The following is a 24,385-nucleotide window of genomic DNA, read 5'->3' as shown; positions in this document are numbered from 1 at the left end:
TGACAGAGAATAAGACATGTAGATGCTTACCTTGTGAGCCAAACAACACCAACACGATGAGGAGGGATGATCGAGTCAGACAGAAGAAACAATGAAAAGGAAGACAACAAAGACACGCAGAGAAAAGGAATCTTTTCACGGTTTTTGCCACTGATCTGGTCATTCAGACAGTGAAAATGTCTTCAATGCTACTCAACTAACTCTCTACTCTACTAACTCTCTACCCTACAATCTACTCCTCTAAATATCTACTCTACTAACTGATGTCCACTTACTAAACAAGATTCCATGCCCGGATGATGCTTCAGTCTCCTGTACACATCCCTAGTCACTCCACTGCTACTATTGTTCTGTGTCTTACCTTTAAAATCATCATATATGATCCCATACAACTGTCTGGCCTGGGGCTCTCCTCCTGAGATCAAGAGCTTGAGAATCCCTTCAGGAGATGAAGGAATCATTGTTTTAGAAGGGTTTCCTGGATCCAACCTGAATCTGCAACCCAGCACAACATGCAAACAGCCCATGCTAGAGCACAACAATGTAGCCTATGGGCTACCGATTGCAGCTGCATATTTTTGAGAAGTTGTTCCATAGAGATATAATTCTAATTTGAACTTCTTGAAGAACAATCTGGCCTTAATGGCCATGTACTCTTATAATCTCTAGGTCTCTTCCTAGGTTTTGGCCTTTCTATGGGGTTTTTCCTAGCCATCGTGCTTCTACATCTGCATTGCTTGCTGTTTGGGGTTTTAGGCTGGATTTCTGTATAGCACTTTGTGACATCTGCTGATGTAAAAAGGGCTTTATAAATACATTTGATTTAGTGGCGGCCACTGTTGAGTTTTGAAAGCATGAGAATATTTTTGGGACTATTCAGAAATGACTAACGTGGTGTTTTTGGTGCATCAGTAACATTATAATATGCTATTATATTTGGTTATGTTATGTATAATACTAATGAATCATTATGTGATTGTCGAAGACATTGTTTCAGCTTTGATCTAACTTTACTAAACAATCACAGGATCTGGCAGCACTACATCCCTACTGCACCAAAATTAGCTAATTAGCCTACTCTTTTGCAGAAACGAGAGACCGTGTGTGGCTGTTTTTATGAAAATCTGGGAATATTTGGCCAAGGAAACATTTCTGGTTGGTCTCGGGGAATGTAAAACAGTTAGGAAGGGAGACTTAAAATGGGATTGAGTGAAGTAGCAGCAAATATGGTGAATGAGCAATGAGCATGGAGAGCCTCATAAGTTTGACGAAATCACCTTAAATCTTTCAGTCTAATAAGGCTATTTACTTACATTAGTAGCTCGCTGTCAGAAGCATGAATAAAGTAGTTAGGCAACTGTCCTATCTAAGTTTAGCTAGAATGTAGCCTGATGTCTTGTCTCGCCGATGTCAGATCTCAGCAACGCTTGGAGAAGTGTTTTAAGTATTTTTTCATTAGTGCAACATGACTGCAAGAGACAGGTTGGAATGTCTGACTGAAATACAGGACAAATCTACCTGTTTTCTAAATTAGCGGTGTTTGAATTTGTTGATAAAATGCGTGATTGTTTGGTTGTGGAACTAAGGGCCAAATGTGGGACTGTACCGGACAATCCGGGACATGTGGTCACCCTACTTGGGAGAGATGCAATCTAAAAGATCCTAGCCTATAGGGTGTGTACACTACACACTAGCATAAGTTCTACCTGGGAGAGATGCAATCTAAAAGATCCTAGCCTATAGGGTGTGTACACTACACACTAGCATAAGTTCTACCTGGGAGAGATGCAATCTAAAAGATCCTAGCCTATAGGGTGTGTACACTACACACTAGCATACGTTCTACCTGGGAGAGATGCAATCTAAAAGATCCTAGCCTATAGGGTGTGTACACTACACACTAGCATACGTTCTACCTGGGAGAGATGCAATCTAAAATATCCTAGCCTATAGGGTGTGTACACTACACACTAGCATACGTTCTACCTGGGAGAGATGCAATCTAAAAGATCCTAGCCTATAGGGTGTGTACACTACACACTAGCATACGTTCTACCTGGGAGAGATGCAATCTAAAATATCCTAGCCTATAGGGTGTGTACACTACACACTAGCATACGTTCTACCTGGGAGAGATGCAATCTAAAAGATCCTAGCCTATAGGGTGTGTACACTACACACTAGCATACGTTCTACCTGGGAGAGATGCAATCTAAAAGATCCTAGCCTATAGGGTGTGTACACTACACACTAGCATAAGTTCTACCTTTCTTTTTTGCATACTCTCTCTCCTCTTCACTCTCTTCCTCCTCCCACTTCTTCTTCTCTTCTTCTCTCTCAGGGGGCTCCAAGGTCTCCTGACCCAAGCTTCCCCACTCAGGTGATTCGCGAACTTCCTCTGGATCACCACAGAGGAAGAATGAGAGATTGGAGATCTATTTCTCTACAGGTTGATTAGTGCTGTCTGACTGCTCCCATTTTCAAGCTCCAACTTCGACAGGCTTCGACTATACACTCACTAGCTCTATATATGTACAGCTCATCCACAGAAGATACCTTCAGTCTTTTTTCCTGTGTCCTCCTCCCTCCCCTCCTCTTTTTCAGAGGGTTTACCGGTCTCCTGTGTGCCACCCGTCCCCTCCACTTCAGGCATTGGAGGGGCTGCGAGCACCAAAGGATCACATCATTCATTGATTTGTTATTTTGTTTGTTCATCCTCCCGTCTGTTCATTCATTCATTCATTCATAATACTAGTGTACCTAATTGATCCAGTCTATTTCAAAGGAGCACAATGAGTTATACAACTACTAACTAATGCAGTCTTTCAAATCCTACACCATGACAGATACCTTCTGCCTCAATCTCCTGCTTTACCACTTCCTCCTTCTTTCCTTCTCCCTCAGAGGGGCTCTCACTCTCTCCAGGGCCCTCTGCCTCAGGTTGGGGGGGAACTGTGAGAGTCAGAAAGAGCCCGAAAAACCGAAGTCAGAATTTGTTCACTTCGCCTCATCTCCTATGAACTACAAACTACAGGTCACTTAGAAAAACGTAACATTTTACACAGCTAGCAAGCTATAACCTTTATTTCTCTCCTTCTCTGTTGTCGTCTCTTTCTTTTCCTCTTTCTCCACCATCCGCTCATCTTTGCCAGAGGGCTTTTCTCTTTTCCCAGAGTCCACTGCTTCAGGCTTTTGGGTGACTGCGAAGCGAGCACCAGTGAGATATGACCACTCTCAGAAAACTTAAAAAGTTATGTCCGTAACTCTGGTACCGCAAAACTTCAATTAACAGCCCAGGCGTTTATTTGCTTAAATCACTGAACACAACAGGGAGATTTCTCAGGGTTTGTACTCCCGAAGTTGTTTACTGTTTTTTTGCTTGCCTGTTAGCTAGCAGTTCTCTGCTGTTAGCAGCTAATGGCTAGCAGTTCTCTGCTGTTAGCAGCTAATGGCTAGCAGTTCTCTGCTGTTAGCAGCTAATGGCTAGCAGTTCTCTGCTGTTAGCAGCTAATGGCTAGCAGTTTCTTGCTGGCGAGTCATTACAAAATGATTGAATGTAACAAATAAAACATTAAATCAATCATGTTTACTTGAAACAGGCGTTTATTTGCTGAAATGTGTGCTGTTGCCCAGGTATTAAATAGGCGGCCATTTGAGACTCAGCGTTTAATTGACGTTTTTTGCTCCCATTATGATTTAATCAGACGCACAAAACAGACAACGTATCGATTTGAGTCTTCGTCAGGTCATACCACTGTAAATGCACCTACATAAATATCCTCAGAGGCATGTAGGCTACATCTGATCAATTAAATAAATTAATATAAATATTACACAGTATACATTACACAGTACACAGTATACATACAGTGCATTTGGAAAGTATTCAGACCCCTTCATGTTTTCCACATTTTGTTACGTTACAGCCTTAATTCAATTACATATTTGACTCATCAATCTACACACAATACCCCATAACGACAAAGCGAAAACAGGTTTTCAGAAATGTTTGCAAATTAAATTCAAAATTCAAAACATAAATACATTATTTACATAAGTATTCAGACCCTTTGTTATGAGACTCTAAATGGAGCTCAGGTGCATCCTGTTTCCATTGATCATCTTTGAGATGTTTCTACAACTTGATTGGAGTCCACCTGTGGTAAATTATATTGATTGGACATTGGAAAGGCACACACTTGTCTATATAAGGTACCACAGTTGACAGTGCATGTCAGAGCAAAATCCAAGCCACAAGGTCAAAGGAATTGTCCGTAGAGCTCAGAGACAGGATTGTGTCGAGGAACAACCCTTCACAGCATTGAAGGTCCCCAAGAACACGGTGGCCTCCATCATTCTGAAATGGAAGAAGTTTGGAACCACCAAGACTCTTCCTAGAGCTGGCCACCCGGTCAAACTGAGAGATACGGGGACAAGGGGCTTGGGAGGTGACCAAGAACCCAATGGTCACTCTGACAGAGCTCCTCTGTCGAGATGGGTGAACCTTCTAGAAGGACAACCATCTCTGCAGCATTCCACCAATCAGGCCTTTATGGTAGAGTAGAAGCCACTCTTCAGTAAAAGGCACATGACAGCCAGCTTGGAGGCACCTAAAGGACTCTCAGACCTGAAAATAGCTGTGCAGTGATGCTCCCCATCCAACCTGAGAGAGCATCTGCAGAGAAGAATGGGAAAAACTCCCAAAATACAGATGTGCCAAGCTTACCCAAGAAGACTCGAGGCTGTAGTCACTGCTGAAGGTGCTTCAACAAAGTACTGAGTAAAGGGTCTGAATACTTATGTAAATGTGATATTTCAAATTGTAGTTTTTTATACATTTGCTAAAATATATAAAAACCTGTTTTTGCTCCGTCATTATGGGGTATTGTGTGTAGATTGATGTCAATCAATTTTAGAATAAGGCTATAACGTCTGAATACATTCCGAATGCACTGTATATGGAAAAACATCCATGCATTTTGATTTGCTTATTCTTATGGGTGTGCAATAGATTAAAAACAAATGTGTCAATCATTTTGTATATTATATAAGGAAAATGGGAAAATGCAGCCAGCCCCTGGGGAGCAGAACATATCTAGTTCCACATTTAGACCTCACATTTAGACCATTTAGACCCCCTTGGAGAGGTGGATTATCCTCCACATTATTGTTGAGGAAATGTATACAAAACGACTCTCGTCTCAGGAGGAAATTGTCAATATTGCCTCCTCTATGTGACATTTTCACATGTTCAATTCCCAGGTATTGAAGAGAGGACAAGTTGTGCTTTGCCTGGGAAAAGTGCAAAGCAAGAGGACTTTTGATATCATTATTCCTTATGCAACTCCTGTGTTCTGTGATTTTTAGCGCTCTGATCGCCTTTCCCACATACCCCAATCCGCATGGACACTTGATCAAATAAAGGACGTTTGGGGTGTTGCGGGATATTGTGCCTTTAATTTTTGTCTCTTTGCAAGTCTCTGGGTGAAAAAAAACCTGCCATTTGTGAATCAAGTTGTCCTGAGTGCAATACCCACATAAGCCTACATAATACCCGTTGGGAATATCACTAAGAAAGTATCTTGCTGGGGTGTTCACACAGGGCAGGTGTGCGTAGAGAGCGCTCTGGACCGTATGCCCTTACACATGGTTCCTCCTACTCCTCCCTTGACATCAATTTCAACTCCAGCCCTCCCAGCCAGGGTGAGAGGCATTTCTTAGGCCGTGGCAAGGGAAATACAGGCCCAACATCATACCCTCACCACGGAAGAAGATGAGGTGGGGGAAGCGCAAACTCTTACTATGGAGAACTACATGACACAGAGCCAGAAAAGTTGAATGTGATAAATCTATCCATCAAGTCCCTATCTGAACCTTGTATCTGCTCTCAGCAAAGGCGTATCAGTTGTACTAACAACACACTTGACTTGAACGCTTCAGTTAACACTTTCAGAACTCTAAGACTGATGAAATTATTTGCTACAAATGATACTGTGTCTATTGGAAATGCCCATAATGTTGACACAAATTACATGGAAAATGAGAAGGCATCAGAAATCAACTTACCCTCAATGCAACGAATATGTAGCAAGTCTGCTATTTTCAGGGGTAAATCCACCTTTATGCCTCAGAGAAAGAATGCATCACTGGAAACATATTGAAGACCAAGTAAAACATGTGAATACCAGGTGTTAAGTAACTTGGCCAAAGAGAGAAGCTTTGAGCGATTTTAACAAATATTTAACTGTCATTGTGAAGCCTTCCGATAAAGGTAGTGCAATATTGGTGCAGAACCTGGTGGACTATGAGACAGAGATGAATCGACAATTGTCTGACAATGTTTTGTATCAGAAACTCCCTTTGGACCTTACTTCCCAGTTAAATGCCTCTATTCATGACAAGCTCATGCTACTGCATATCAGAGAGAAAATCCCTAAGAATGAGTACAACGCCTTATTATTGACGGAATTGGGAGCCCGACAAAAAAAAGATCCACTTTTGTTGACTCATTTCTCAAGCCATGTGTCTCCTCCTTACCCTCCTTCACTGGGGACTATGGTGACATGATTAATGTACTCAAAGAAATTCCCCAGATCAATGACAACACACTATTGGCCTGTTTTGACTTTGAAAACCTATACATGTCTATACCCCACCAAGTTAGACTAGAGGCCCTGAGCTCCTTCTTGGAACAATGCCCTACAGACTCTCAGCCTAGCTCCTCATGTATCAGAGACTTAGCAGAGCTGGTACTCACAAATAACTGTTTTATGTTTAGAAGTTACTTTTTCCTACAAACAAAAGGAACCACTATGGGGAGTATGATGGCACCCAATTATGTCAATCATTATATGGGACTCTTAGAACATGAACACATTCACAACCCTGAGCAAAATAACTTTCTATCCAAGATCAAACTATATTAACGTTATATACAGTTGAAGTTGGAAGATTACATACACCTTAGCCAAATACATTTAAACTTAGTTTTTCACAATTCCTGACAATTAATCCAAGTAAACATTCCCTGTCTTAGGTCAGTTAGGATCACCACTTTATTTTAAGAATGAATAATAGTAGAGAGAATGATTTATTTCAGCTTTTATTTCTTTCATCACATTCCCAGTTGGTCAGAAGTTTACAGTATTTGGTAGCATTGCCTTTAAATGGCTTAACTTGGGTCAAGCGTTCCGGGTAGCCTTCCACAAGCTTCCCTCAGTAAGTTGGGTAAATTTTGGCCCATTCCTCCTGATAGAGCTGGTGTAACTGAGGCAGGATTGTAGGTCTCCTTGCTCGCACACGCTTGTCAGTTCTGCACACAAATTTTCTAGGATTGAGGTCAGGGCTTTGTGATGGCCACTCCAATATCTTGACTTTGTTGTCCTTAAGCCATTTTGCCACAACTTTGGAAGTATGCTTGGGGTCATTGCCCACTTGGAAGACCCATTTGCGATCAAGCTTTAACTACCTGAATGATGTCTTGAGATGTTGCTTCAATATATTCACATAATTGTCCTACCTCATGATGCCATCTATTTTGTGAAGTGCATCAGTCCCTCCTGCAGCAAAGTAACCCCACAACATGATGCTGCCACCCCTGTGCTTCACGGTTGGGATGGTGTTCTTCAGCTTGCAAGCCTCCCCCTTTTTCCTCCAAACATAAAGATGGTCATTATGGCCAAACAGTTCTATTTTCATTTCATCAGACCAGAGGACATTTCTCCAAAAAGTACGATCTTTGTCCCCATGTGCAGTTGCAAACCGTAGTCTGGCTTTTTTATGGCGGTTTTGGAGCAGTGGCTTCTTCCTTGCTGGGCAGCCTTTCAGGTTATGTCGATATATGACTCGTTTTACTGTGGATATTGATACTTTTGTACCTGTTTCCTCCAGCATCTTTACAATGTCCTTTGCTGTTGTTCTGGGATTGATTTGCACTTTTCGCACCAAAGTACGTTCATCTCTAGGAGACAGAACGCGTCTCCTTCCTGAGCGGTATGACGGCTGCGCTGTCCCATGGTATTTATACTTGAGTACTATTGTTTGTACAGATGAACATGGTACCTTCAGGCATTTGGAAATTGCTCCCAAGGATGAACCAGACTTGTGGAGGTCTACAATTATTTTTCAGGTTTTGAGGCTTTGGCTGAGGTTTTGGCTGATTTCTTTTGATTTTCCCATGATGTCAAGCAAAGAGGCATTGCGTTTGAAGGTAGGCCTTGAAATACATCCACAGGTACACCTCCAATTGACTGAAAGGATGTCAATTAGCTTCTAAAGCTTCATTATTAATGGGAATTTTTCAAGCTACTTCAAGGCACAGTCAACTTTGTGTATGTGAACTTCTGACCCACTGGAATTGTGATGCATTGAATTATAAGTGAAATAATCTGTCTGTAAACAATTGTTGGAAAGATTACTTGTGTCATGCACAAAGTAGAGGTCCTAACCGACTTGCCAAAGCTATAGTTTGTTAACAAGAAATTTGTGGAGTGGTTGAAAAATGAGTTTTAATGACTCCAACCTAAGTGTATGTAAACTTCCGACATCAACTGTAGATGATACACTACATGATCAAAGGTATGAGGACACCTGCGCGCCGAACAGCTTACTCAAAAATCATGGGCATTAATATGGAGTTGTCTTCCCCGTTTCTGCTATAACAGCCTCCACTCTTCAGGGAAGGCTTTCCACTAGATGTTGTAACATTGCTGCTGGGACTTCCTTCCATTCAGTCACAAGAGCAATAGCAAGGTCCGGCACTGATTTTGGGGGATTAGGCCTGGCTCGCAATCTCCATTCCAGCTAATTTTAAAGGTGTTTGATTGGGTTGAGGTCAGGGCTCTGTGCAGGCCAGTCAAGTTCTTCCACACCGATCTCAACAAACGATTTCTGTATGGACCTTGCTTAGTGTATCGGGGGCATTGTCATGCTGAAACTGGAAAAGGCCTTCGTAAAACTGTTGTCACAAAGTTGGAAGCACAGAATCGTCTGGAATGTCATTGTATGCTGTAGCATTAAGATTTCCTTTCACTTGAACTAAGAGGCCTAGCCAGAACCATGAAAAACAGCTCCAGACAATTTTTCATCCTATCCTATCACCTACCTATATCTAGTGTTTTTTTGCAGGTAGCATAGGTAGCGTTCTCCTGGCATCCGCCAAATCCAGATTTGTCAGTTGGACTGCCAGGATGGTGAAGTGTGATTCATCACTCCAGAGAACGAGTTTCCACTGCTCCAGAGTCCAATGGCGGCACTTGCCAGCCGACGCTTGGCACTGTGCATGTTGATCTTAGTTTTGTGTGCGGCTGCTCGGCCATGGAAACCCATTTCATGAAGCTCCCGACGAACAGTTCTTGTGTTGATGTTACTTCCGGAGGCAGTTTGGAACTCAGTATTGAGTGTTGCAACCGAGGACAGACGATTTTTACATGCTACGCACTTCAGCACTCGTGGTCCTGTTCAGTGAGCTTGTGTGGTCTATCACTTCGCGACTGAGCCATTGCTCCTAGACAATTTCACTTCAAAATATAAGCAGTTGACCAGGGCCGCTCTAACAGGGCAGAAATTTGACTTGTTAGAAAGGTGGCATCCTATGACAGTGCCACGTTGAAAGTCACTGAGTTCTTCAGTAAGGTCATTCTACTGCCAATGTTTGTCTATGGAGATTGCATGGAGGTGCGCTCGATTTTATACACCTGTCAGCAACCGATGTTTCTGAAATGGCAGAATACCTCCCCCTCAAGATGACACCATGATGGCTCTCAAGGAACTACAATGGACTTTGTGCAAACTGGAAACCGCATATCCTAAGGCCGTATTTATTGTAGCTGGGGATTTCAATAAAGCAAATCTGAGGAAAACGCTACCGAAGGTTTGTCAACATAGCTACTGCGCTACTCTCTAATTGAGAACTTTTGACCATTGCTACTCCCCCTTCCAGGACGGTCACAAGGCCCCGTCCTCCCATCAGCAAACCAGATCATGCCTCCATTCTGCTCTTCCCCTCCTATAGGCAGAAACGTAAGCAGGAAGTACCTGTGGTAAGGGCTGTTCAACATTGGTCTGACCAATTGGAATCTATGCTTCAAGACTGTTTTGATTATGCGGACTGGGATATCTTCCGGGTTGCCTCTGATATTAGCATTGACGTACACACTGACTTGGTGACTGAGTTCATCAGGAAGTGCATAGAGGATGTTGCACAAAGTGGAGTGTCAATTCAACAGCTCAGACATGAGACGTATGTGTCAGAGACTCCAGACAATCACAGATAGTGAAGCGAAAACCAGCCATGTCGTGGACACCAACACCTTGCTCCCAGCTAAACAAGCTAAACACCTTCTTCGCCCACTTCGAGGAAAACACTGTGCCGCCGACACGGGCTAACTCAGCTCACGAGGACTGTGAGCTCTTGTTCTCCGTGGCCGACATGAGTAAGACATTTAAGTCTGTTAACCCTCGCAGGGCTGACGGGCCAGCCGGCATCCCAAGCCGTGTTCTCAGAGCATGTGGAGTGTTTACGGACATATTCAATCTCTCCCTATCCCAGTATGTTCTTCCCAATTACTTCAAGATGGCCACAATTGTTCCAATACCCAAGAAAGCGAAGGTAACTGAACTAAATGACTATCGCCCTGTCGCACTCACTTCTGTCATCATGAAGTGCTTTGAGAGGCTAGTTAAGGAACATATGACCTCCAACTTACCCGACACCCTAGACTCACTACAATTTGCATACCGCCCCAACAGATCTATGGATGACGCAATCGCCTTCGCACTGCACACTGCCCCACCTGGACAAGAGGAATACCTATGTAAGACTGCTGTTTATCGACTACAGCTCAGCCTTCAACACCGTAGTCCCCTCCAAGCTAATCACTAAGCTCAGGGCCCTGGGTTTGAACCCCGCCCTGTGCAACTGGGTCCTAGACTTCCTGATGGCCGACCCCAGGTGGTGAAGGTAGGCAACAACACCTTTGTTACGCTACTCTTTAACACGGGGCTCCTACAAAAGGGTGACTCGACCAAATTAATTCTCATTGAAAGCAAGTCTAAGAAACGGTAGACCTTTAGAAATATTTACTAAATAAACAAAAGTGAACCCCCCAAAACTATCTAAAAGTAACACAAGAAAATTACATAACAATAATGAGGCTATATACAGGGGGTAACGGTACCAAGTCAATGTGCGGGGGTACAGGTTTGTCGAGGTCATTTGTAAAGTGACTATGCATAGGTAATAAACAACGAGTAGTAGCAGTTTAAAAATAAGGGGAGGGAGGGTGTCAATGTAATGTAAATAGTGTGTGTGGCCATTTGATTAATTGTTCAGCAGTCTTATGGTTTGGGGGTAGAAGCTATTGGTCCTAGACTTGGTGCTCCTGTACCGCTTGCCGTGCGGTAGTAGAGAGAACAGTCTATGACTTGGGTGACTGCAGTCTTGGACACTTTTTTGGGCCTTTCTCTGACACCACCTAGTATATAGGTCCTGGATGTTAGGAAGCTTGGACCCAGTGATGTACTGGGCCGTACACACTACCTTCTGTAGCGCCTTACGGTCAGATGCCAAACAGTTGCCAAACCAGGCAGTAATGCAACTGGTCAGGATGCTCTCGATGGTGCAGCTGTAGACCTTTCTGAGGATCTCAGGACCCATGCCAAATCTTTGGTGAACTTAAAATTCTCGACCCGCTTCACTTCAGCCCCGTTGATGTTAATGGGGCCTGTTCGGCCCACCTTTTCCTATAGTCCACAATCAACTCCTTTGTCTTGCTTACATTGAGGGAGAGGTTGTTGTCCTGGTAACACAATGCCAGGTCTCCTTCCTCCTCCCTATAGGCTGTCTTATCAGCCTATGACCTCCTCCCTCCTCCCTATAGGCTGTCTTATCGTTGTCGGTGTCGTTGTCGTCAGTAAACTTAATGATGGTGTTGGAGTTGTGCTTAGCCACGCAGTTGTAGGTGAACAGGGAGTACAGGAGGGGCACGCACCCCTGAAGGGCCCCAGTGTTGAGGATCAGCGTGGCAGATGTGTTGTTGGCTACCCATATCACCTGGGGGCGGCCCGTCAAGTCCGGGATCCAGTTGCAGAGGGAGGTGTTTAGTCCCAGGGTCCTTAGCTACGTGTTGAGCTTTGAGGAGAACTAAGGTGTTGAACGCTGAGCTGTAGTCAATGAACAGCATTCTCACATAGGTGTTCCTTTTGTCCAGGTGGAAAAGGGCAGTGGGGAGTGCGATTGAGATTGCGTCATCTGTAGATCTGTTGGGACGGTATGCGAATTGGAGTGGGTCTAGGGTTTCTGGCATGATGGTGTTGATGTGAGCCATGACCAGCCTTTCAAAGCACTTTATGGCTACCAATGTGAGTGCTACGGGGCGGTAATCATTTAGGCAGGTTACCTTCGCTTTCTTGGGCACAGGGACTATAGCGGTCTGAAACATGTAAGTATTACAGACTCAGTCAGGGAGAAGATGAAAATGTCAGTGAAGACACTTGCCAGTTGGTCGCGCATGGTTTGAGTACACGTCCTGGTAATCCGTCTGGCCCCGTTGCTTTGTGAATGTTGACATGTTTAAATGTCTTGCTCACATTGGCTATGGACAGCCTGATCACACAGTCTTCTGGAACAGCTGGTGCTCTCATGCATGCTCAGTGTTGCTTGCCTCGAAACAATCATAAAAGGCATTTAGCTCGTCTGGTAGGCTCGTGCCACTGGGCAGCTGGCGGCTGGGTTTCCCTTTGTAGTCTGTAATATTCTTCAAGCCCTGCCACATCCGACGAGCATCAGAGCCAGTGTAGTATGATTCAATCTTAGTCCTGTATTTACGCTTTGCCTGTTTGATGAGGGCATAGCTGGATTTCTTATAAGTGTCCGGATTAGTGTCCCATTCCTTGAAAGCGGCAGCTCTAGCCTTTAGCTCGGTGTGGATGTTGCCTGTAATCCATGGCTTATGGTTGGGAAATGCACGTACGGTCTCTGTGGGGAAGATGTCGTCGATGCACTTATTGATGAAGCCGGTGACTGAGGTGGTGTACTCCTCAATGCCATTTGGATGAATCCCGGAACATATTCCAGTCTGTGCTAGCAAATCAGTCCTGTAGCATAGCATCCACATCATCTGACCACCTCCGTATTGAGCAAGTCACTGGTACTTCCTGCTATAGTTTTTGCTTGTAAGCAGGTATCAGGAGGATATAATTATGGTTAGATTTGCTAAATGGAGGGTGAGGGAAAGCTTTGTGTGTGGGGTAAAGGTGGTCTAGAGTTTTTTTCCTCTGGTTGCACATTCTGGCAGAAATGAGGTAAAACGGATTTAAGTTTGCCTGCATTAAAGTCCCCGGCCACTAGGAACGGCGCTTCTGGATGAGCATTTTCTTGTTTTCTTATTGACTTATACAGCTTGTTGAGTGTGATCTTAGTGCCGGCATCGGTTTGTGGTGGTAAATAGAGGCTCTCTTGGTAGATAGTGTGGTCTACAGCTTATCATGAGGTATTCTACCTTAGGCGGGCAATACCTCGAGACTTCTTTAATATTAGACAATGCAGTTATTGACAAATTGAAACACACCCCCGCCCCTCGTCTTACCAGATGTACAGGCTCCTCTGTCCTTCCGATGCACGGAGAAGCCTGCCAGTTCTATATTGTGTCATCGTTCAGCCACGACTCTGTGTATCAGATTTCAGGTAAGACCCAAGTGCAGACTGTGTTGATGTAACAATATTTATTGCAACAACAGGGGCAGGCAAACAGCAAGTGAAGGCAGGGGGTTGAAAATCCAGAGTAGTGGGGTCAAGGCACAGGACAGCAAGGGTCAAAAGAGAGACTGGGGAAAAGCAGGAGCTGAGACAAAATGCTGGTTGACTTGATCAAACAAGATGAACTGGTACAGAAAGACAGAAAACACAGGTATAAATACCCAGGGGATAAGTGGGGAAGATGGGCGACACCTGGAGGGGGTGGAGACAAGCACAAGGACAGGTGAAACAGATTAGGGCGTGACACTGTGAAACACAAGATATTACCATTTTTAATGTCCCGTTGGTAGGATAGTATTAATCGTAGATTGTCCAGTTTGTTTTCCAATGATTGCACGTTGGCCAATAATACGGAGGCAAGAGGTGGTTTACCTACACGTCAGCAAATTCTTACAAGGCACCCCGCCCTCCTCCCCCTTTTATTCACACTGATCACGGGGATTTGGGCCTTGTCTTGACAAAGCAGTATATCCTTCACGTCAGACTCATTAGAGAAAAAAATCTTTGTCCAGTTCGAGGTGAGTATCAGCTGTTCTGATGTCCATAAGCTCTTTTTGGTCATAAGAGATAGTAGCAGCAACATTATGTACAAAATGAGTTACAAGCAATGCAATTAAAAAAAAAATAGCACAGTTGATTAAGAGCCTGTAAAACAGCAGCCATCCCTCCGGTGCCATTATATACATTGAGAAATAGTGTATTCCTGGTAGTTCCAAAAATATCTGGAAATAAGTTCATATATATATATAAAAAAACTAAACATAACTATGTTTGTAGTTATAGGTAACCAGATCGAGACAATTAAGTTAATAAGTCTTTGACCATACTGTGTTGTTACGTTGGTGAGTAAAAACCCATGCTTCCTACCCTTTTAAGGTTATACAACTGTCATAAATAATGCACAGTGACAAATTGTGATGTAAATGTGATTAATATGTACTGCTGTATCACAATACAATTTTTGGGTTTTGTTATTCAGTCATTTTTTTAGTTGTCCCGTTTTACCATATTTAGCTAAAGTAGGACAGCATGGAGTGCAGTAGTTCTTTCTTTTTGAAGCCGCTACCGTTTGTGGTCGATGGTGGCAGATTGTGGTAAATTGTTTGTGGTCGATGGTGGCAGATTGTGGTAAATTGTTTGTGGTCGATGGTGGCAGATTGTGGTAAATTGTTTGTGGTCGATGGTGGCAGATTGTGGTAAATTGTTTGTGGTCGATGGTGGCAGATTGTGGTAAATTGCAACAATGACTGACACTTAAATAACGTGCCATAGAATTGTAGCTAAAGAGGGACAGTCTTATAGGCTTTTCCAATGGAGGAAAGAGATCCAATTTACATTAGGGACCACCTGTACTTAGGTTATGTAGGGCTCTCTGGTTCTTGTAGTACTATATCCGTGTACTAATGTTATTAGTACTGTTATTTGAGTGAATTCAGAAAAAGTGGGACACTTTTTGCAGGTCAATCAATCAATCAAACGTATTTATAAAGCGCTTTTTACATCAGCTGATGTCACAAAGTGCTGTACAGAAACCCAGCCTAAAACCCTAAACAGCAAGCAATGCAGATGTAGAAGCACAGTGGCGAGGAAAAACTCACTAGAAAAGCCGGAACCTAGGAAGAAACCAAGAGAGGAACCAGGCCAGTCCTCTTGAGATTATAACAGTACATGGCCAAGACGTTCAAACGTTCATAGATGACCAGCAGGGTCCATCTTCTGTAACCTCTTCAGACATCTATCCAACATATGATACCTTTCTGAAATTGTCAGATGTTTCCTGATCACACAAATGTCAATTATATTGTAATTGGGGTACAATTAGGACTAGAATAATGGTGTCCCAGTTTATCTAACCTGCTATTCCAGTGTGCCAAAAGCAAACTGAAATATGGTTTTGACTCAGTGTATACATGGGTGTGTCATGCCTCCTGTGAATATGATATCAACATCTTGAGGATTTCAGAAATGTATCATGTGTTGGGCTAATATGTTGGATAGCTGTCGAAAAAGGTTATAGAATACAGAAAGTGTCCCACTTATTTTGAATTCACCCTATGTGGATTGTGCACTCGGGACAACTTTACTCACAAATGGCAGTTTTTTTTTTACAACTCAGAGACTGGCAAAGAGACTGACAAAGAGAAACAAATTAAAGGCCACACTGCAACACCACAAACGTAATTTATTTGATCAAGTGTCCATGCGGATTGGCGTACGTGGGAAACACATTCAGCTTAAAACCAGAATCCAATAACACAGGATTTGCTTAAGAAATAATGATATCAAAAGTCCCGTGCACTTTTCCCAGGCAAAGTACAACATGTCCTACCTTTGCTACCTGGGAATTAAACATGCGAAAATGCCACGTAAAGGGGATATTCTCAATTTCCTCCTGAGACGAGAGTCCTTTTGGATATATCAAATGAAATTTTATTGGTTAGTAGATATTATTGTGAGTGTAGCTAAATGCTTGTGCTTCAAGTTCCGACAGTGCAGTAATATCTAACAAGTTATCTAACAATTCCACAACATCTTGGCGGCAGGTAGCCTAGTGCTTAGAGCATTGGACTAGTAACCGAAAGGTTGCAAGATCAAATGGATGATAGCGGGGTGAACAGACAGTGGCTCGGGTGGTTGTTGTCCTTGATGATATTTTTGGCCTTCCTGTAACAATGGGTGCTGTAGATGTCCTGAAGGGCAGGTAGTTTGCCCCAGGTGATGTGCTGTGCAGATCCAACCACCCTCTGGGGAGCCCTGCGGTTGTGGGTGGTGCAGTTGCCGTACCAGGCGGCCCGACAGGATGTTCTCAATTGTGCATCTGTAAAGGTTTGTGAGGGTTTTAGGTGACAAGCCAAATTTCTTCAGCGTCCTTCTTCACCACCCTGTCTGTGTGGGTGGACCATTTCAGTTTGTCAGTGATGCGAGTAATATACAACTTTTCACCTTCTCCACTGCTGCCCCGTCGATTTGGATACTGGCTCCTTCTGCTGTTTCCTGACGTCAACAATCATTTGTTCATCTGTCTCCAAGAAGTTTCTATAAAATGTGTTCTGCTCATAGGGGGCTGCCTTTTCCTTATATAATATTGTATACAAAATTATTAATGCATTTGTCTCACCTGTTTTTAACCTATTGCACATCAATATTACTTGACAAGAATAAACGAATCAAAATGTATTCATATTTTTCCATATATGTCGACTGTGTAATATTTATTTTGATGTTAATGTATCGTATTAATTTGACTGGATGTATTCAATGACCGGTTGTAGCCTACATGCCTCTAGTCCAGAGGTTAAGGTGTGTTTCACAGTGGTGTATGATCTGATAAATATCCAACTCAGATTGACACGTTTTCAAATCAAATCAAACTTTATTCGTCATTGGCGCCGAATACAACAAGTGTAGACCTTACCGTAAAATTCTTACTTAGAAGCCCTTAACCAACAGTGCAGTTCAAGAAGAGTTAAGAAAATATTTACCAAATAAACTAAAGTAATAAATAATAAAAAAGTGGCATCTGTCTGTTTTGTGCATCTGATTAAGTCACCATGGGAGCATAGCAGAGTTGCGGACATTACTTTTGTCTTTGATACATTGTTCTGTCCTGTACCTGATAAGTTGGATGTGCATATTTTTCTATTTTTTCACCCACAGAAAAACAACACTAAAGTTTTACCATAAGGATGGGTCCATGGGGATTTAAAAAACAGACTCTTAATAGACATAATTTATCAGCACTATACTGTAGCTACCTTATAGTAAGTGTATTAGTCTGTCTATGAACAATGACACAGCTACAAGTACTTTACTTCTACTACACATTAACCTACCAGTACACACAATGCACAATAGACCTATACCTTCTTCAGTCTTTTCCTCTTTCTTCTCCATTCCCTCTTTCTCCTCCTCTTTCTTTAGTCCTATCATAGAGGGAGTATCACTCTTCGCATTGTCCTCTGCTTCAGCAGGTTTGGAGGTGACTGTGAACATTGAAAGATTTTGTCCTTTACAGTCTGAATATGCATGTCTCTCTACAAACGCATAGTACTACAGAACTACAGTACCCACATACTAGACCTACACAATGCGGCTACAATACACCAGCTATACCTTCTTCAGTCTTTTCCCCACTCTCTTTCTCCTTCATCTCTTCTTCCTCACCCTCTTTTTCAGAGGGAATCTCAGTCTCTCCTGCATCTTCTGCCACTTCACTATTAGCATCTGTACAAAAAACATTGCAACCTCCAAAAGAAGTATGTGCAAAAATATTGTTATTTTCAAAGAGCTCTAAGGGGTATCTAACCTCTAAAATAGGAATGACTAATCTGTCAAGGCATGTGGGAAACAAGTTGTAAATAGGGAACATTCTCCTTTAAAGATGTAATCCGCATTTGGGAAAACAGCTTCATGGTTTCCCTCTGGAAAATATTCGAAAATATTCAGACCCCTTGACTTTTTCCACGTTTTTTAAAGTTACAGCCTTATTCTACAATGGATTGAATTGTTTTCCCCCCTGATCTATCTACACACAATACACCAAAATGACAAAGCGAAAGCAGGTTTTATACATGTTTGCACCCCCCCACCATGAATACGTTATTTACATAAGTATTCAGAACCTTTGCTATGACACTCGAAACCGAGCTCAGGTGCATCCTGTTTCCATTGATCATCCTTGAGATGTTTGTACATCTTGATTGGAGTCCACCCGTGGTAAATTCAATTGATTGAACATGATTTGGAAAGGCACACACCTGTCTATATAAGGTACCCCAGTTGACAGTGCAAGTCAGAACAAAAACCAAGCCATGAGGTTGAAGGAATTGTCCATGGAGCATCCGAGACAAGATTGTGTCGAGGCACCAAAAATATTCCTAGAGCTGGCCGCCCGGCAAAACTGAGCAATCGGGGGAGAAAGGCGCTACTTATGTAAATAAGGTATTTATGAAGGACAACCATCTTTGCAGCACTCCACCAATCAGACATTTATGGCAGTGCCCAGATGGAAGCCAATCCTCAGTAAAAGGCACATGGAGTTTGCCAAAAGGCACCTAAAGGACTCAGACCATGAGAAACAAGATTCTCTGGTCTGATGATACCAATATTAAATTCTTTGGCCTGAATGCCATCGTCACATATGTAGAAAACATAGCACCATCCCTACGGTGAAGCATAGTGATGGCAGCATCATGCAGTGGGGATGTTTTTCAGTTGCAGGGAATGGGAGACTAGTCAGGAACGAGGGAAAGATGAACAGAGCAAAGTACAGAGAGATCTTAGATTTTTTTTAAACTGTTCCAGAGAACTCAAGACCTCAGAGAACTCAAGACCTCAGACTGGGAAAAGGTTCACCATCCAACAGGACAACAACCCTAAGCACCCAGCCAAGACAATGCAGGAGTGGCTTCGGGACAAGTATCTGAATGTTCTTGAGTGGCCCAGCCAGAGACCAGACTTGAACCCGATCGAACATCTCTGGAGAGACCTGAAAATAGCAGTGCAGCGATGCTCCCCATCCAACCAGACAGAGCTTAAGAGGATCAGCAGAGAAGAATGGGAGAAACTCCCCAAATACAGGTGTGCCAAGCTTGTAGCATCATTCCCAAGGAGACTCGAGGCTGTAATCACTGCCAATACAGTGTTGCTGTAAGATTATCTCGAGACAATTTGCTGATACACAAAGCAACTCTAAAAACATTGAAAATGCACTGTCCTTAGAGATCCTTTAAATTCTTTATTTGGTAGGTCAGGGTGTGACTAGGGTGGGAAATCTATGTTTATATTTCTACGTTGGCAGAGTATGGTTCAAAATCAGAGGCAGCTGTCTATCGTTGTCTCTAATTGGGGATTATACTTAGGCAGCCCTTTTCCCACCTTTTGTTTTGGGATCTTGTCTTTTTATGTTGCATATGTTGCACTCCTAGCTTTTTGTTCGATGAGTTGTTTATTGTTTTTGGTGGAACATTTAAAATTAAAGAAAATGGAGGACTGGACCTGGAGGAAATCCTGGAGGGAGCAGGACCCTGGACAAGGGCCAGGGAGTATCGTCGTCCGAAGGAGGAGATAGAGGCACCGAAAGTGGAACGGCGACGAAACGAGGAGATAGCTCAACGAAAGCAAGCACGAGAGACAGCCCCAACACATTTTTTTTGGGGGGCACAAGGGAGAATGGCGGAGTCAGGGTTCAGACCTGAGCCAACTCCCGTGCTTACCGTGGGGAGCGTGTGACTGGTCAGGCACCGTGTTCTGCGGTGATGCGCACAGTGTCTCCAGTGAGCATTTTACAGGCCGGTGCGCCCAGTGCCAGCGCCCCGCATTTGCCGGGCGGAAGTTGGCATCCAGCCAGGACGGGTTGTGCCAGCTCTACACTCGAGACCTCCAGTGCACCTCCGTGGTCCAGTGTATGAGGTGCCTGCTCCACGCACCAGGCTTCCAGTGCATCTCCCCAGTCTGGTGAGACCTGTTCCGGTTCCATGTACCAGGCCTCCAGTATGTCTCCCCACTCTGGAAAGCCCTGTGGAAGCTCCACGCACCAGACTTCCAGTACGTCTCCTCAGTCCGGTGAGACCTGTTCCGGCTCCATGTACGAAGCCTCCAGTGATGATCCATGGCCCGGAGCTGGTAGTTATGATCCATGGCACGAAGCCTCTAGTGATGATCCATGGCACGAAGCCTCCAGTGATGATCCATGGCCCAGAGCCTGTAGTGATGATCCATGGCACGAAGCCTCCAGTGATAATACATGGCCCGGAGCCTCCAGTGATAATCCATGGCACGAAGCCTCCAGTGATGATCCATGGCCCGGAGCCTGCATTGAAAATCCAGGGCACGGAGCCTCCAGCGACGGTTCCCAGTCCGGAGCCTCCGGCGACGATCTGCAGTCCCGAGCCTCCAGCGGTGGTTCCCAGTTCAGAGCCTCCGGCGATGATGCACGGTCCGGTTCGTCCGGCAACGATTCACGGTCCGGAGTCTCCGGCGACGATCAACGGTCCAGTTCCACAGAAGCGGAGGGATCAGCGTAGGGAGCGGGGGCTACGTCCCGAACCGGAGCAGCCACCGAGGTTAGATGCCCACCCGGGCCCTCCCCTCCCCTCCCCTCAATACGGTGCAGTCGTCCTGCCCAGTGACAGCCCCGAAACCTGAAGGATCTGGAGATGGTCTGTATGGAGGAGTGGGCCAAAATCCCTGCTGCAGTGTGAGCAAACCTGGTCATAAACTACAGGAAACGTATGATCTCTGTAATTGCAAACAAAGGTTTCTGTACCAAATATTAAGTTCTGCTTTTCTGATGTATCAAATACTTATGTCATGCAATAAAATGCAAATTAATTACTTAAAAATCATACAATGTGATTTTCTGGATTTTTGTTTTAGATTCTGTCTCTCACAGTTGAAGTGTACCTATGATAAAAATTACGGACCTCTATATGCTTTGTAAGTAGAAAAACCTGCAAAATCAGGAGTGTATCAAATACTTGTTCTCCGCACTGTATATATATAGATATATACAGTTGAAGTCGGAAGTTTACATACACTTAGGTTGGAGTCATTAAAACACATTTATCAACCACTCCACACATTTCTTGTTAACAAACTATAGTTTTGGAAAAGTCAGATAGGACATCTACTTTGCGCATGAAACAAGTAATTTTTCCAACATTTGTTTACAGATAGATTATTTCACTTATAATTCACCATATTACAATTCCAATGGGTCAGAAGTTTACAAACACTAAGTTGACTGTGCCTTTAAACAGCTTGGAAAATTCCAGAAAATTATGTCATGGCTTTAGAAGCTTCTGATAGGCTAATTGACATAATTTGAGTCAATTGGAGGTGTACCTGTGGGTGTATTTAAAGGCCTGTCTTCAAACGCAATGCCTCTTTGCTTGACAGTATGGGAAAATCAAAAGAAATTGTAAATTGTGGATCCTCCACAAGTCTGGTTCATCCTTGGGATCAATTTCCAAATTTCTGAAGGTACCACATTCACCTGTACAAACAATAGTACGCACGTATCAACACCAGGGGACCACGCAGCCGTCATAAGGTTCAGGAAGGAGACGCGTTCTGTCTCCTAGAGATGAATGTACTTTGGTGCGAAAAGTGCAAATCAATCCCAGAACAACAGCAAAGGACCTTGTGAAGATGCTGGAGGAAACAGGTACAAAAGTATCTATATCCACAGTAAAACGAGTCCTATATCGACATAACCTGAAAGGCCGCTAAGCAAGGAAGAAGTCACTGCTCCAAAACTGCCATAAAAAAGCCAGACTACGGTTTGCAACTGCACATGGGGACAAAGATCATACTTTTTGGAGAAAGGTCCTCTGGTCTGATGAACCAAAAATAGAACTGTTTGGCCATAATGACAGTCGTTATGTTTGGAGGAAAAGGGGGGAGGCTTGCAAGCCGAAGAACACCATCCCAACTGTGAAGGACGGGGGTGGCAGCATCATGTTGTAGGGGTGCTTTGCTGCAGGAGGGACTGGTGCACTTCACAAAATAGATGGCATCATGAGGCAGGACAATTATGTGGATATATTGAAGAAACATCTCAAGACATCAGTCAGGAAGTTAAAGCTTGGTCGTAAATGGGTCTTCCAAATTGACAATGACCCCAAGCATACTTCCAAAGTTGTGGCAAAATGGCTTAAGGACAACAAAGTCAAGATATTGGAGTGGCCATCACAAAACCCTGACCTCAATCCCATGGAAAATGTGTGGTCAGAATAGAAAAAGCGTGTGCGAGCAAGGAGGCCTACAAACCTGACACAGTTACACCAGCTCTATCAGGAGGAATGGGCCAAAATTCATCCAACTTATTGTGGGAAGCTTGTGGAAGGCTACCTGAAACTTTGACCCGAGTTAAACAATTTAAAGGCAATGCTACCAAATACTAATTGAGTGTATGTCAACTTCTGACCCACTGGGAATGTGATGAAAGAAATAAAAGCTGAAATAAATCATTCTCTCTACTATTATTCTGACATTTCACATTCTTAAAATAAAGTGGTGATTGTAACTGACCTAAGACAGGGAATATTTACTTGGATTAAATGTCAGGAAATGTGTATGTAAATTTCTAACTTCAACTGTATATATATACAGTATATATATATATATTATTTTTTTGTCTATATGAATTAGCTAGCCCAAATATAACTGTCAGCAATGTTTATTAAGATAGCTAGGTAGCTGGTTCATCTTGGACAATTTTAGATTAAACTTAACAGGGTGAGGTCTGGGTACATTACATATATATGTTGACTGTCAGACAATATTCATATACACAACACAACCAAAAGTATGTGGACATCTGCTGGTCGAACATCTCATTCCAAAATCATGGGCAATAATATGGAGTTGGTCCCCCCTGTGCTACTAAAACAGCCTCCACTCTTCTGGAAAGGCTTTCCACTATATGTTGGAACATTACTGTGGGGACTTGCTTCCATTCAGACACAACAGAATTAGTGAGGTCAGGTACTGATGTTGGGCAATTAGGCCTAGCTCGCAGTCTGTGATCCAATTCATTACTGTGGGAACTTGCTTCCATTCAGCCACAACAGAATTAGTGAGGTCAGGTACTGATGTTGGGCAATTAGGCCTAGCTCGCAGTCTGTGATCCAATTCATTACTGTGGGAACTTGCTTCCATTCAGCCACAACAGAATTAGTGAGGTCAGGTATTGATGTTGGGCAATTAGGCTCGCAGTCTGTGATCCAATTCATCCCAAAGGTGTTCGATTGGGTTGAGGTCAGGGCTCTGTGCAAGCAAGTCAAGTTCTTCCACACCGACTGTAGCCACAAAGTTGGAAGCACAGAATCATCTAGAATGTCATTGTATGCTGTAGCGTTGATTTCCCTTCACTGGAACAAAGGGGCCTCGCCCGAACCACGAAAAACAGCCACAGACCATAATTCTTCTTCCAACAAACTTTACTGTTGGCACTATGCATTCGGGCAGGTAGCAGGTGGCATCTGACAAACCCAGATTTTTCCATCGGACTACCAGATGGTGAAGCGTGATTTATCACTCCAGTGAATGCGGTTCCACTGCTCCAGAGTCCAATGGCGGCGAGCTTCACACCACTTCAGTTGACACTTGGGATTGTACATGGTGATTTTAGGCTTGTGTGCGGCTGCTTGGCCGTGGAAACTCATGTCATGAAGCTCCTGACGAACAGTTATTGTGATGACATTGCTTCCAGAGGCAGTTTGGAACTCGGGGGTCAGGGTTGCTAACGAGGAGAGACAAGTTTTATGCGCTAAGCGGTTCAGCATTCAGCGGTCCTGTTCTGTGAGCTTGTGCTGCTCCTAGACTTTTCTACTTCACCATAACTTACAATTGACTAAATTTCACAAACTGACTTGTTGGAAAGTTGGCATCCTATGACGGTGCCACGTTGAAAGTCACTGAAGTCTTCAGTATGGCCATTCTACCGCCAATATTTGTCTATGGAGATTGCATTGCTGTGTGCTCGATTTTATACACCTGTCAGCAATGGGTGTGGCTGAATAGCCGAATCCACTAAATTGAAGAGGTGTCCACATACTTTTGTATATATAGTGTATCTTGACTATCAATGATGTCAAGAAGTTTGTATGAATTTCTTGTTTGGCA

The 24,385-nt window shown here is 43.5% G+C and overlaps 1 protein-coding gene across 2 annotated transcripts in view; it reads right to left on the bottom strand.

The window, feature by feature from the left end:
- The window catches only part of LOC112230760 (netrin-G2-like), a 155,025-nt gene that overhangs the window by 23,288 nt on the left and 107,352 nt on the right, over positions 1–24,385 (bottom strand). For both annotated transcript variants that reach the window (XM_042311251.1, XM_042311252.1), the window contains 7 exons: positions 17,870–18,001; positions 17,620–17,739; positions 3,081–3,200; positions 2,851–2,952; positions 2,557–2,661; positions 2,267–2,398; positions 362–439 (listed from right to left, as the gene is read on the bottom strand). In XM_042311251.1, the coding sequence (XP_042167185.1) occupies positions 362–439; positions 2,267–2,398; positions 2,557–2,661; positions 2,851–2,952; positions 3,081–3,200; positions 17,620–17,739; positions 17,870–18,001 (789 nt within the window). The remainder of the gene's footprint in view (positions 1–361; positions 440–2,266; positions 2,399–2,556; positions 2,662–2,850; positions 2,953–3,080; positions 3,201–17,619; positions 17,740–17,869; positions 18,002–24,385) is intronic.

The sequence above is a fragment of the Oncorhynchus tshawytscha genome, linkage group LG33 (assembly GCF_018296145.1).
Source record: "Oncorhynchus tshawytscha isolate Ot180627B linkage group LG33, Otsh_v2.0, whole genome shotgun sequence".
Lineage (NCBI taxonomy): Eukaryota > Metazoa > Chordata > Actinopteri > Salmoniformes > Salmonidae > Oncorhynchus > Oncorhynchus tshawytscha.
Note: the sequence above shows the minus strand (reverse complement) of the source record. Positions and strands in the feature narration are given on the sequence as shown.